The sequence below is a fragment of the Corvus cornix genome, chromosome 4 (assembly GCF_000738735.6).
Source record: "Corvus cornix cornix isolate S_Up_H32 chromosome 4, ASM73873v5, whole genome shotgun sequence".
Classification (NCBI taxonomy): domain Eukaryota; kingdom Metazoa; phylum Chordata; class Aves; order Passeriformes; family Corvidae; genus Corvus; species Corvus cornix.
This window is the reverse complement of record NC_046334.1, coordinates 6,532,569-6,547,157: the sequence shown is the minus strand read 5'-3', so window position 1 is coordinate 6,547,157 and position 14,589 is coordinate 6,532,569. Positions and strand designations below refer to the sequence as shown.

The 14,589-nt window shown below is 44.6% G+C and overlaps 1 protein-coding gene across 5 annotated transcripts in view; it reads right to left on the bottom strand.

Annotated features, from left to right (window-relative positions):
• The window catches only part of JADE1 (jade family PHD finger 1), a 42,803-nt gene that overhangs the window by 3,878 nt on the left and 24,336 nt on the right, over positions 1-14,589 (bottom strand). For 4 of the 5 annotated variants that reach the window (XM_039550316.1, XM_039550314.1, XM_039550315.1 and 1 more), the window contains exons 4-10: positions 12,889-13,046; positions 9,614-9,801; positions 6,247-6,458; positions 5,372-5,539; positions 4,698-4,814; positions 1,906-2,436; positions 191-308 (exon numbers count right to left, since the gene is read on the bottom strand). In XM_039550316.1, the coding sequence (XP_039406250.1) occupies positions 191-308; positions 1,906-2,436; positions 4,698-4,814; positions 5,372-5,539; positions 6,247-6,458; positions 9,614-9,801; positions 12,889-13,046 (1,492 nt within the window). The remainder of the gene's footprint in view (positions 1-190; positions 309-1,905; positions 2,437-4,697; positions 4,815-5,371; positions 5,540-6,246; positions 6,459-9,613; positions 9,802-12,888; positions 13,047-14,589) is intronic. The other variant, XM_039550317.1, reaches the window with a different exon arrangement.

The following is a 14,589-nucleotide window of genomic DNA, read 5'->3' as shown; positions in this document are numbered from 1 at the left end:
TCTCACTGATGCCATCTAATACATGGTTTATTAGTTACTCAATAGTTAAAGGGTAATCTGGTCAATTTTGAAGGTATTCATCTTTCTGAGGAATGAAATGAGAACAAATGAGGTCCTGTTTGTCCTTCCCAGCCTGTAACCAAACCTTGTGCCTGTGGTCTAACATGAGAAAAGGAACACTGAGGCATACCTGAAACTCTTTCTTGTTCCAACTGCTTTGTGTAGCTGTTAAATATCTGTTCTTGAACTTTGCAAATGGATCTCTTGATTTTTTCTCTCCGCGTCACCATGTAAGTGAGGTTACGCACCTGGAAGACAGCGAGGGGATGGGTTTTACAGGGATTGCATTCCTAGGATGTTGCCCTATCTGTGCTTTGAATTCATTTAGCTGGAGTACTATACACCATTTAAACAAGTTAGTAGAGCATTAAGTTTAACCACCTTGAACACAATTCGTAGAGAACAGTCTATTTAATTGACAGATTATCTGTTTAATTGACAGGCTATTTAACTGACAGATTATTCATCAGATTTGGAGAGCCACAGCACAGAAGTAACTTCTACAAACACCTGAGTCACAGACACACAGAATCTAGACAAATGCTGGAAATCCTTGAATGTACTCAGTATTAAATACTCCCCAGATGAGGGAATCGCTGAGAAGTACTGGTGGACGATTCCAAGGCTCCTCTCTCAGTACAGCATGGTGCCCTATGAATTACAACCTTGTGGGCTGATCTGGAGAAATGTAGCAAGTGTGTCTGGTTTTGCAAAGGTCCCTTTTCTTAAATCCAAATTATCTTGAATGTACAATCAGCGGGAACAGAGTAGTAAAATGTTAAAAATACTACTAAAATCACGTATCCTGTTTTGACATCACATTTAGGAATGGAATGGATACACACAGAATAATTTAAGATCCAGAGAACATAGTCACAAAGTCTAATTATTTAGCCGATCAAAGAGAAGATGACAAGAAAGCTTGAGCACTTTGGAGCAGGAACAAAAGATCCCAAGTAACAGCTAGGATCTGGGCCACCTGAACAGCTAGAGAAGGGCCACAGGCTGGAGCTGAAACTAGGAAAAAAACAAAAACCAAAAATTGCAGCAATTCATTACAAGAGTGATTAGGCATCAGGATCCTTTATGAAGGATGCAGTATATCCATGAGCACCTGCTGTCCTGATTTAAAGATTAGACAGTTGTTATGGAAGAAAGGCCCTGGTTCACATACAGGTTACTGAGGTAGGACCTCCTGGGCCAGCTTTCGTCCATGACCTACATGAGCCACATGCTGTAAGGACATAAAAGACTCATTTCAGTGCTCTTTCTGGCTCTTAAGAGCTCTTAAATTCTACTAGTTAACCCAAAAAGAAAGGAATTTAGGATTAGATGTACTCATTAAAACACCAAACTGATCCTACTGCACTGTTATTGGAACACTCAAAACCTAAATGAATCAAACATCATTTACCTCCCAAACCTATACAGATAGTCCAGGGAAACATCATCCTACTCTGGTATGCCAATGAAACACAGATCTGCTGCAAATCAAAGTAAGTTTCATAATCTTTGTCACCAGAAGGAAGGAGCGTGGAAAGCCCTTAAAGGCTGAAAAGGCTTCAGGTCTCTGATTAACTCTGGTCCACAGCCATCAGAGTTAATCAGTAAAAAAGCACAAGTGAAAACACGACAGTCCAGTTGCAGGCAATTGAATGCTACACGCCAAGACCTGCTGGCCCTGTGACTGACCTCTGTGTGCAAAGGGTAATTGCTGTGCTCTGGAGAAATCTAGTGTTAGTGGTCTTGCCTGACAGCACAGCTCTGAGCTGAGATGCAGCTCGGGGTGAGCATAGTTTGGGAACTCGGCCAACTGTGGCCAGCACCGGCAGTGCCAGGGCTTACCCGCTCCAGGTCCTGCCGGAGGTGTGTGAAGAGCTGCAGCCTCCTGAACAGAACATCCTGCTCCCGTTTAGCCAGATTGTCCTCTTCGTCCTTCTTTGGGGTAATCAAAGGCTTATTGAAGTTGGATTTCCTCTTCAGCTTCCAGTACTGGTAAAGGAATTCCACCGGCTCCTCGGGCAGGCGCAGCACTTTGGCCACTTCCAAAGACTCAACAAACGTGTAGAACTCGTCCTCCAGCTGCTGGAGCTTTTGCTTGCGGAGGCTGACCCTGTGGGCCTCCTCCTGGTTTTGATCCATGCTGTGGAAAGGGTCGATGTGGGCAGGAAGAGAGCTGTCCTGAATCCCATTCCTGTTCTCTTGACCTGGGCTTTCACTCAAAGTCTCAGCATCTGCTTTCTTGGTGGAGCTGTGCTTGGGACAGTACGACTTGAACTTCACCTCGTCGTTCTCTGCCAAGATGGTCTTCATCTCCAAGCCACGGTCGAATGCACAGGTGACATGAAAGGCTGTTCTGCAGTTTTTCACTGAACACTGGAGAAAATAAATTGAAATTAATCAAATAAATGTAAAGTTAAGGAGCCACACTGCCTAAACCTATTCGAGCAGTCAGGGCTGCTTTGGAAGAAGAACCCTGTCACTGCACTCTGCTTCTAAGCTGCACGTACTTCCTTGCTCTCTCTCATTAGGGTTTTGACTTAGTGCTTTCAGGCCAGGCGAGGATCAAGTGGCCCAGAGGGACAGGAGTGTTTAACCCTGCCTCCAGCCCCACCACGCTATTCCAGACCCAAAAAGCCACAAAAGGAACATTCCTACTGACACCAGAGCCACTTGTGTATAGCACCATTATCCGAAGTAAAGTGTTCCCCTTTGGACTGTGCCAGCATGAGGGGGGGAAAAAAAACATCGTGGTGGCTCCAGGCCAGTCTGAGACTTTTAATTAAAGTCTTTCCCAGCACCTGGACCCATGCTATCCAAAAGGCCTCAACCCAGGGGAGTTTTTTTCCCGTTACCCCAATTTTATAACGTCAAATATTAAATCACTGTCAACCATTACTTCACTGAGTACAGCCTTCACTTTGCCTGGGAGAGGAGGAGAACAGGAAATTCAAATGTTGTCATTTTTCTTCCCTCTCAGTGAACCCAGCCGTCATGGCCACTAGTAGTTCAGCTGATTTAGCACTTCATTTCCATTATACCTAATTTCCTTTTGCAAAATTCTGTCACAGATACCACCAGCCACCAAGTGAGAGGTTTAAATATATATATGTATATATACACAAACAGACATACATTTGTGTTTTTATCCACTCACACCTTTGGTGAACAGCATTTAAAATGGAAATGAGCATTAGTGCTCCTAACTAGGAAACAAAACTATGCTTAACCCAAGCCACAGGCCTTGAAAGAGCAACACACTGCACTGGGATGTTTATACAGTGCTTTGTAAAGAAGCCAAATCTCTCTCTCCTCTGGGTTTTCCTGCTCAGGTTGACTCAGCAGCCAGATGGCTTATGAAGGTACAGTGGGGTTTAAACTGCACATGTTTTAAATGAGCAGTCTTTAATAAAATCAACATATAAAAGGAATTAAAAAATACCAAAGCATCTTTTGCCCTTTCCTCTCCTACTAAAAAACAGGCCAGGAGCATCCCAACTGGAACACTGAGCAGCACAGAGAAGTACTTTAGCCATAATTAGCTCTTACTGCAGCTCATGTTTTATTGGGAGAAGAGGGGAAAGCCTGTCTCACTGGGAGGAAATCTGCTGAACCTGGGAGAATACACAGTCTTGTTTTTCCCAGCTTATTGCAGCTGCTCCCTGACCAGCCTGACACTCACTTCCAGCTGCCACTTTTCCTAATTGTTGTGCACATATCAGAAGGTGGTCTGGAGAATGGACAAAACAGTTTCAGCAACGTAACAGCAGCCAAGAGGGAGGGGATGGCTCTGCAAGGAGGGATTATGGTTGCAAATTTATATGCTGTGGACAGATTTATTTTCTCTAGTTAACACTTACTATTTCATACATTCCTCTCATGGAAGTGGACTGTGATAGGTTTCACTGAACTACTGCTGCATTGCTGGCTTACAGCTTTTCCTGGCAGCCTCGTCAAATGACTTGGAGCACAGGAGAAAAGGGAAATGGATATAAACTAATTTCAAAGTAGTGTAGGACTTGAGCAATTTTTGTGTCTTAATGCTAGTCTGGCCACCACGGATCCTGTAACATCAAGCTAGCCCCAAAAGAAAGAGCTCTACTTGAACCTCCTTATGAGACTGTAGTATCATCCTCTCTGTCTCAATCCTCAGGACTGTTTTGCTGCTGGAAGTGCTCTAAGGATGAGGAGCATCACCACAATGCTAAGTTACGTCTTATTGTCTTCTTCTACACAATAACAACACTGCCCCAAATGGGTCACTTGTCCTTACACTTCCCTCATCATTTGTTCTCAAGTAAAGGAGAGCAAGTGTTGTCTGCTGTCTCAAGGAACAAAGTATCTCCTCTTTCAAAAATCTGAGGCTTGGTAATGTTTTCTCAATCTTTCTAGGTTTTAAAATTTTTCTTAAAAGGATTATTTAACATTTCTGGGTGATTTTCCACTGTACAGGATCTACAGGTGCCTTACAGCTAATAACCCAATATAAATATGCATGTGCAACAGCACTGCCCAGTCTGAAATGCTCTGGTGCAGATCAGGTCAGTTAAGTCCATTGTAGCAACCAGTAAACACATTTTGCAGTCTACTAAAAACTGGCAAAAGAAAACATGTGGATATTTTTATTGTTAAATTACCTGTATAGAAGCTCCAACTTTTTCATTACAAAGGCTGCACACCAGTGCCCACCTACTGCTGGGAATGTGGGAAACTTTTGTGATGGGCTCCATTTTTTCGGGGCTTCCGATGCTCACCTAAGAGAAAAATGGTCAAAAAATGGAGTGACTGTGACACTGTTAACTGAAAAGAGAAACAATTTTATCAAAGAAGTCAAATTCTTTGCGTGTTTATGCAACTTCGTGTGTCCCAAATTCCTCAGCTTATAAGGATCTAAAATTCTTTTTTAGAAAAAAAAAAATCAGCTTCTCACTTTGTGAGCAAACAAACCAGTTTCAAGGTGAAGCCCACCAATTTAAGATTACCATACAGAATGAACACTCTGACTACAAGAGCACACAGGAATTCAAACCTTCACATTCAAATTTTCCTGATTCACCTTTAATGTTCTGTTTACAAAGTGAAACAGTATCTGGTGTCCTTGTGAAATGAGCTTTGCCAGCAGCAAAGGCCTCATTTTCCAAGGTCCAATTTTGATTGAAAAAGGGAATGGAATCAGTTTCTTTACAGGTGAGGCATCATCCCCAGCCAGGCTTTTTATCTAACCAAGAATCTTTTATCCTGCATTTCTAAGCTGAACAATGCTTTAAAGAGGGTTTTTTTCTCTCTCCCAGAATCACATTCCAGCACCCACCTCTGGAATCCAGAGAGCACAGCTGACGTGCACCCACTTGGTGCCACTCCGGGTGGGCTTCATGGCGCCGCCCTTCTTGGGGCACAGGAGGCACTTGGGCTGGACGCCCAGCGCGCAGGTCCGGCACAGCCAGCTGCCCTCGGGCACCTTCAGGATCCCATAACACGCCTGCACCCCCGCGGGCAGCAGAGGCAAAGAGAGCAAAGCAAACACCAGGTTGTTTCTCAGCTCTTTACACACAGCCTCTCAACTCTCACAGTTATTTTTACTCGGAGGGAAGAGTGCAGGACAGCAACTAATTAAGAGCCCATTTGTCAGAAGACTGCGTCTTTATGGAGCCCTCTGTCCAAATTCCTATCAGCTTTAACATGCGTAAGTTTCAGGTTTGATGTGATCGGAGACACACTACAGGTCCGAAAATATCAACTTTACTCTGCATATCTTGTAGGATAGTCACTTGTACTTACAGCTGCATATCACTGTACTAATGATAAAGCACCCAATTCTTTATCTTTAGTACAAAAGCAGTTAAGTAACACATGCCAGAAAATGTGTTTCCTGCTCACCAGACAAGTTTTTCCAAACACCGAATGACAACAGAAGCTTGTTAAAGCTGGGAAGGAAGGACAGGCTGATAGGAAGGCACCTGCCACAGTAAGAAGCGCCCATGGAAACAGATAGGCTAAAATTGTATCTCTTCTTTTACCTTACGAAAACTTCTGAACTACCACAGAAAGGTGACACATAGTAGTGCTTCCTTAGCAAGGCTCAGTAGGTTCTCTGTTAAGTTACCTGTAATAAACCCTACCTGAGTCCCTTTTGGAGAAGTTTCTGTTACCACCCTACACCCTGCTGCTGTGCCTGGGCCACCGTACCTGGTGCACACAAATATTGCATTTGTCACAGAACACCATTTCATTGCCATCCTCTCCATCTGGAGACTGACAGACGTCGCAGACAACGTCCTCATCATACTCAATCCCAAGCCCTTCTTCCGTCTCGATGGCGTGGTTCATGTTATCGTAGCAGCGCTGTTCAAACTCCTCCATCACCCTTTCCATGGTGTACTCATCCAGCTCCAGCATCCCTGAAAAACAGGAGCTGTTCACTTAGTTAAAGAAAAGAGTGATGACCATCACCACAAACATCTCCACCTTTTTTTTTTAACAGCTGAGCAGACACAGCCAATCCCCACGTGGATGCATTTCATTCCTAGACAATCATGTCTATTCCAGCATAAACCACCAGGGAAACTGTAAAAAGAACGTCAAAGTTGTCTTATAACTGTATTAAACTAACAAAAGTGGAGTATCGAAATCTTTCAAATTCTGAGAGAAACTTTCAAAGACTGATTCTGGCTTCCTGGTCTTGTTCTCACTTTTCCTTCTGGGACAGCCACCATGTATGGCTTTTGCTCCAATTTTGCCATCCAGATGCTGACTCTTTGATGAAAGATTTGAAAGTATTTTGAACCAAAAGTGATGGAGCAAGGGGAGAAAAATCAATGACAAAATCTCTTATGATACTAGAAGCAAATCTGCAGTTTCTAACAACAGTTATTGGTTTATCACAAGTTCCAACCCAACAGGGTGCAACCCCAGCTGAGGTGTCCATCAGACCCTGCTACACCAATAAATTAATTTGTTTTAAAAAGTGAGAAACGTATCTGAAATAAATGCAACATCAAATCTAGGACAATAAATAAATGCAATATCTAATCTGGAATTTGCTCTTTTCCAAAAGCATCCATCAGAAAATTATTCATGACACACAGCTACAGGCTGATTATGTTGTGGTATTGTGTAATTCAGATTTGTTTTGAAACAGAAAGGCCTCCCCTTCCAGGTAACTCCCCCAGTTTATATCCTGGGCATGACCTTCTATTGTGTAGAATATCCCTTTGGTCAGTTTGGGTCACCTGCCCTGCCTATGCTCCCTCCCAGTTTCTTTTGGTCACCTCCTCACTGGCGAAGCTTGAGACAAGGAAAAAAAAGCCCCTAACTTAGGATAAACACAAACCCCAAAATATCAGTGTGTTATCAACACCATTCTCATTACAAATCCAAAATACTGCACTTGTAACGGCTACTGAGAAGAAATTATCTCTATCCTTGCTGAAACCAGGACAGACAGAGAGGAGATGGCCACCTCAGGATGGGTGTTTTAACAAGAAAACTCTCCTTTTGGCCCTTCCTGTGAAAAACTGAGCCAAAAATTCTACAAACGAAGAATAAAAAGCCTCTCTAGCTCCTCCAGATCCGAAGACAAGCCCTCCACAAAAGTAAGCTTCCCTTACTGACAGGTAAATCCTTGCAGCAGAGATCAATGCATCCCAGACTACCCAAACTGAGCAGCTGAAAGGCAGCAAAAGGGAACATCCAACATCCTGCTAATGAAAGAATTTTGCCCTGCAACCCAGACCTGCTGCACCAGCAAAGCAGATGATGGCAGGTTTTGCACCAGCTTGCAACTGAGTTCTGACCTCACAACTGCTCTCACTTTGTAAGTGACCCTTGGGGACGTGTGATTGACTGACTGTGCATTTGCAAGGGTCACAGCATGGGAAGCAGGCGCTGCAGCTCCCGTTCAGAGGTTTGCAGTCATTCTTCTACGGACACACTGTACCTTCTCAGTACCTGAAGCAGTCCAACAGGTATCAAAGAAAACACAGGGAATTCATGGCTGCAGGGACACCATAAGGAAGTGCTCCAGGTGCAGATCAGGAAGTAGCTCACTTTTCAAATGCCCATTTGTAGTATCTGTAGTGTGCAGTGTCTGACCAAGCACCCATGTACATGTTTCAAGAGCCCCAACGTGCTGCCTGGCACTGACAGGAGCATCTCCTTCCCTTTACATACAGCAAAACTGACTGGGTCATGATTTAGAGCAAACAAACTACAATAAACTACACCAAAACATAAGATCCAACAAATCCTAGCTGTTCAGTGTGCCATGTGCAGCATGTACTTTTAAAGGTTATGCTGGTGTAGCAGAATGGCTACCACAGGGCTTCCTGCAGAGGTACAAATCTTCCCCTCTTGTGCTGCTCACATGCCACTGTAAGAGCCCTCTTTTGGTTTTGGCACAAGACGGACAGACTGGATAGGAGGATACCAAATAAACAATAAAAAATGCGTTTTTCCCTTGAGGAAAGCTAAGGGAACTTGCTGCTGCTGTTTTCCTGAAGATAACTGGAAAGGTAACCTAAACTCTGGAATCGTAAACTGAAATCCTCTAAGCCCAACACAAAACCTGAGCAGGACTGATGTGAAATCTGGAAAAAACACCTGGGTAAGAGACCAGGTCAAGACATCATCTGTTTCTTTCATGTGTTGGTTTAGAAAGGAGAAATAGACTTACAAATGGTCATTTTGTGGTTTACCACTTCTTCAGCCATGCCACCTATGGGCTACAGCCAGGTAAAACATGTTTGACTAAACTGCAACCCAAAGCAGGGAACTGCCACAATGCCAAAACAAAACCCAGAAGTGTTCACCAGCATGTCCAAACCTCTTCTATCTGGCACAGCACCATTTCCCTCACCCAAACAATGTGGTAGAAGTTCTGTGCTGACTTACATCCTATTCAGGAAATCCTCTCCTGAAGCACTCACCAAAGAAACACTCCAGTTCACCCTTCTCCCCTGTCCTTTCCCACACACAGCCCATTCTGCAGAAAAGGGAACAGCTATTCCCCTTGTGCCAGCTCCTCCTGCTTTGGAACTAGAGCACACAGTCACAGAGAGATTTGGGAGCTCCCTCCAATAAATCATTGCAGGAATTCCTTACTGTCCCATTCCCTGTGCCACTCAGCTGGCACAAACCTGCCGAACAACTTATCTTGTCTATCCACACTGCACACCACTACCTAAAATGATGACACAGATTTGTGATGAAGAGAAAAATGAATAAACTCGAAAAACTACCTCAGTGGTCTATCTGATGTTCTCTTTGAGAACCAAGATGGCAAACTGGGAACTTTGTGAGATGAAAAGCAGCAGAGAAAAGACCAAAACATGTGGTCAGATTCTGACCAGGTCTAAGCAGATACAATGCAGGAGTTATGAAGGCATCTATCTTAGGGCTTAATCACATTCAGGTCTGCTTTCCCGTGGCTACCCCAACTCATAATTACTATCTCCTCATACCTCTACTGTTTCCTCCCACTGCTGCCCTCCCCGAAATTATTCTTAAGATTGCCAGCTTTAAAGGGAAAAAAGGCAACAAATCACTCATTGCTCACCCATTTCTTTGAATTCTTCATTGGCAAGTTGCAGCCATGCTACGTCCACATCATTGAGGTCATAGCGACACATGCTGTCTGCCAGGGTTCGAATGTCAACGTAGCCCAGCTCGGGAGGCTCTGCGCCTGAGGAAACAATGTATTTCCTGGGACGCGTGAAGGTGACGGCTTTTGTCTCGGACACAACTCTGAAACAGACACACAGGCAGACATGAGGTGTGCCGGGCTGCTGAGAGGCTCATCTCTAGAGAATTCAAAATGCTTTACTCTAAGCGACTAACAACCAGCAGCAGCAGCCACCTAACCATCCCAGCAATCACCTGGCACCACGGAGATGGGAAAACAGTTCTGTGCTCTTCCATAACAGACTGGTGGTAGAAGAACTTAACTGGAGTCATCTAGAAATTCAGTTCATTACCAGAATTCTAAACAAAATTACATATTAGAGGACAGAGCTGTGCTTCCTCTTACCTGAAATTCCCATTCGTTTAAAGCTGAAGCAGGAACACTGTATTTACATAGTGGCTGCCATATACACAGATGTTAAACTCTGGTTTAAGACATTTTTTAAATCAAATCTGTTTAACTAAAATACTGACAACAAGAACACTCAAGGAGAAAAGAAATATTTCCAGCTGTGGGAGCAAAGGACATTGTCCCTTCTCTTAGTTAACAGCACACACTGAAATTGAACTTGGATGACACTCACTTCACAGCACAACCCTGGTCCCTCCAGGAGCAACAGGCCACACTGCCAAATGTGTGCCTCCTGCAGTACCACTGGAGATGATTTTTCGGGGTGCTGCAAAGGAGGAGATTGCACCACTCTGTGTTGCCACAACTCTCTGCTGGGAACAGCCTAAGCTCCACAATGAGCAGGACAGCCTCCATCCTCCAGTCTATTCTGCCCCCATCTGAGGTCCCGTGTGTTAACTCCTCCTAGCAGAAACCCTGATCTGCCATTGCTGTATTTGCACAAACAGATCTCAGTAAATCCTCTACCTCTTTCAGTCTTCTGCACATCCCTAAAGCTTTCCCTCTTCTAGCTTATTTCAGACAACAATGAGAAACGATAAGCAAGAGCCAAATGCTGAATTTGGGGCTTCTGAGGTGCTGTGAAAAAATACAAATGTGAATGACCTTGCCAGCCTAACTGCACTGCCCTGTTTCTGGTAATACTGCACAGTATGAAAATGTTAGACACTACTGCATCTTCACAGAGAATGTACTTTAGATTGGGCACTGCTCTTCAAATCTTCCTTATCATAAATTCCTCCCAGAGTACCTCTCAATGGAAATCATAACCTCTGGGCAGCACCCTGCCACAGTAGTGGCACAGAATAAACAAGCATAGTGACTCTGACCTCAAAACAATTCCCTTTCCGGGCTTCATTTCTGTGATAGAAAGAAGTGGAAAAAAAAAAAAAAAAAAAAGGCAAGTCTTACTACACACTGAAAACCATTCAGCTGAATTGTCCCTCTGACCTCGTGTTTACAGTGAATCACCACACAGCCTCACTCCTTTCTCTCTCCTGCTCCTCTGCCCTCACCAGTCACTACCAGGCCACACCTTTCATTTGCTGCTATGTTCCTTGCATCAGCTCCCTGTACAGCCTTGGCTTCTATCCTACACCAGCTATGATCTGTCTATTGCTTATTCCACATACAGAACACCCTCCCTTCCCTCCCAAAGTCAGGAACAGAGCAGTTCCACACTCCAGCAGCACCCTGGCAGGGCTCTCCAAGTGTTCTGTGAGGGAGCAAAGAAATAATCAGGCATCAGTGGGCCCCTCTGACCAGCAGGTGCTCAGCAGCAGGACTACACAAGATAGCTCAGCAGCTAACAAGGAGTGGTGCCTGCTGTGCCAAAACCTACAACTGTAGATGCCTTCTTTCCCTATCTTTTCACATCTTAAATTTAGAGCAACATCTCTACTGGCCCTTAGCAGAGAAAAGCTCTCTCCTGGACCTGCTATAACCACCAAACCACCTCCCTGACAGCCACAGGGCAGTGATCCTCTGGGAGGTTTTTCCTCTGCTCCAGTCCACAGGTGTCCTGGCCCTCCCACAGCCTTGGGAGATGCTGAACAGAGAAATCAGTGAGGAGCAGGCAATGTGAGTGCACATGTACTCTGTGTGTGTGTGTTTGTCTCTGCAGGGACTGGGAGAGGTCAGTGTGGAGCAGGGAAAGGCTATGTTCCCATGTTCTAAACTGCAGAGCAGAGAGCAAAATGCCAGGTTGTCCTTCGAGCTCTGGGTCCAGCCCTTCAGAAGAAGGAAGGACAGGGTTTACCTCATGTGCAGGTTAGCTCCTCATCGTACAGACCTAGGGGGGCACTCTGCAGGTTGCTGCACAGAACAAAAACAACACTAACAAATATTCCTGAAGCCCCCCCCCAATCCAAGGTTAGACCTGACAGATGCAGACCTAAAAAGAAGAAGTCAGTGTACCATCATCATGAATTTTTTGCTATGTATTAAGGACTGAGCTGTTGTGGTCCCACTAGCACTGGCGGGTCGTTTGGTAATGACTTATGGGCCAGCCTGGACTGACTCAAAGAGATCTAGAATGATTAAATGGCAAAAATCCTTGTTCTTATTTTCTCCAATCCCTAGTAAGCATAAAATGGGCTGCAGCACACTCCTGCCCTTAGAACTGCAGTGTTTAATTTGAAACAGGAAATAGTATCTACGTGTAACAAACATGGCAAGGAAAATAAGGGGGTTTTGGATACGAGGTAGAAAATCTCACATTATTTAGTTACATGCACATCTGGACAGTTCTTAAAACAGACGAAATGTTGTACAATCAATTTCTTGGGTTAGTAAATGAAATCACACAAGAAAATAATACGAAAACAAAATAAATGCTGTGTTTTCTCTAGCCCTTAAGCCTGGTTTGTCCAGCTGTTCCTTGAAAGGAACCTAAGGCTTGGAAATAAGCAGAGGGAACACCAGACAAGGGCTCTTCCGGCAGTGATAAGTGAGCTCAAGTCTGGCTTAAAAATAGAAGCTATTTTTAAGGTTCTGTCATCACACTCCATGCTAGTGTATTGCCAAAATCAGTCCTCTGACATTTATATTTCATACAGAACAGGCCTGATTCTTGACCTCTCTGACCATTCAAAAAGGTGAGGCAGGTTGCTCTTCATCTCTGAGAATCAAGACCTTCCTAGCTGGGCACTGTGCAATAAAGCTCAGGAAGCCAAGGCAATGTAGACATAAGCTGCTAGCACAAACGTGTGTGTATTTGTTCACATTCCTCCAAATTATACCTGGCTACTGGTTCTGGGATGGTCCCTGGGCTAACTGGCACCTGAACTCCCTTTTCCCACTCCTGCCTCCAGGGATCTGCCAGCACATAGTATTCATCAGGGTTCAGCTGGAAGGAGTCATGTAACTTCATGGCAGTGATCAGGTCCGTTCTGAACACCTGCAAAGAGAGTGACCAAGAGAGAAAAATAGAGACACTGACATTTGATATTGACACTCTATGATTCACAGCTTCAGGGTAACCATGGAGCACAGTGTGTAACAGGGTCACTGTACCACCAGTGCACTAGCCCAGCCCACTGCAGAATAAAGTTTAGCTTCATGGCAGGGAAAGGGGTGGCTGAAGGCACAAATACTGACAGGATGACTTTCTCTAACTCCACTGGTTCTCCTCCTGCACTGGAGACATAGTTCTAAAAGGTGTTACCCACTTTTACCTCCACACTGGCTGCAATAAAAGCTGCAGGAGCTCTGAGTTGTAAAACACCAGCACAAGGAAGATTCATTTTTGCTCCAAGACTTTTTGGATTTTTTTTTTTTTTAAATTATTGGAGCTCTGACTCATACGAAGACATTCTAGAAATTCCCTGTAGTACAAATAAAGGCATGACTCCACCATGACCAGCTGCAAGAGGAAATTCTAAGGAGATGACTCTTTGTGCAAGTACTTAAAAAAATAACCCAAAAGATCAAAAAAATAAGACCCAAACTAGAATTCTGGTGGCAGTGCCCTGTTCAGCACAGATATTATTCAATCAGCTACAGACACCTCTGTGTCACAGCTGTTATTTTACCTTGCCTTTGCAAAGGCATCCAGCTCTAAAGCCAGCAGGATGCTTGGCAACCTTTGGGCTAGCAGCCATGAACAAGCAGCCATGCTGTCTTCAACAAGCCACAGAATGAAATAAAAAGGGATTCACTCCTGTGGCAGGCCTGCTGTGGCACTGCTGTGACAGCTCCAGCCTGCTGGTGTTGCAGAAAGCCAAGAGTGCTGCTATCACAGGCATCCCAACTACAGGCCTGCACTTGCTGACGTGAGTTCCAGCCCTTCCCACCCCACTCCCTGCAAAAGGCAAGGCCCTCCTCACCTCCACAACACTAATTTGTAACTACTCCATGCCTCATTCAAAGGAAAGGGTTAAAAAGCAACCAGGTGACAGAAAATAAGCACCACTAGGACAAGAAAACTACAGGTAGAGCTCCCTGCAGACTTCTCAGTCTGTGGTTGTCAGAATCAACATCCAGCAAGCCCCATGCTGCAGCTACAGAGGAAAAGATTCTGGGTTTTCAGAGCAGTGCTCCTAGACTCCCTGACGAGGCTGCTAAGGGGGCAAAGTGACCCATCCTCCCAGTCCCAAACCAATGGCCACGCTGTTTCCTCAGCCCCAGCCTGCTGCTGCATGTGGCTGAGGCAGAACCAGATGTACACAGAGAGCTAACCAGGCAGGCCTCCCCAGGGCAGCCACTTCTGTCATCCACTACTCACACACCTGAAAACCCCGGGATTTTTGGGAAGGATTTTAGTGTATCTGATAGCTAATTACACTTCTGAGAATCTTTTCAAGTGTGATTTGCCTTGCCACACTGCACACCTTGAAGCCTTTCCTCCCTCCCAACATACACACACTATCCCACTTCTGTCTGTGTATGTTTCTGTTTCCACTCTGGTTTTGTCATTAAAATAGCATAAAATCATGACATTT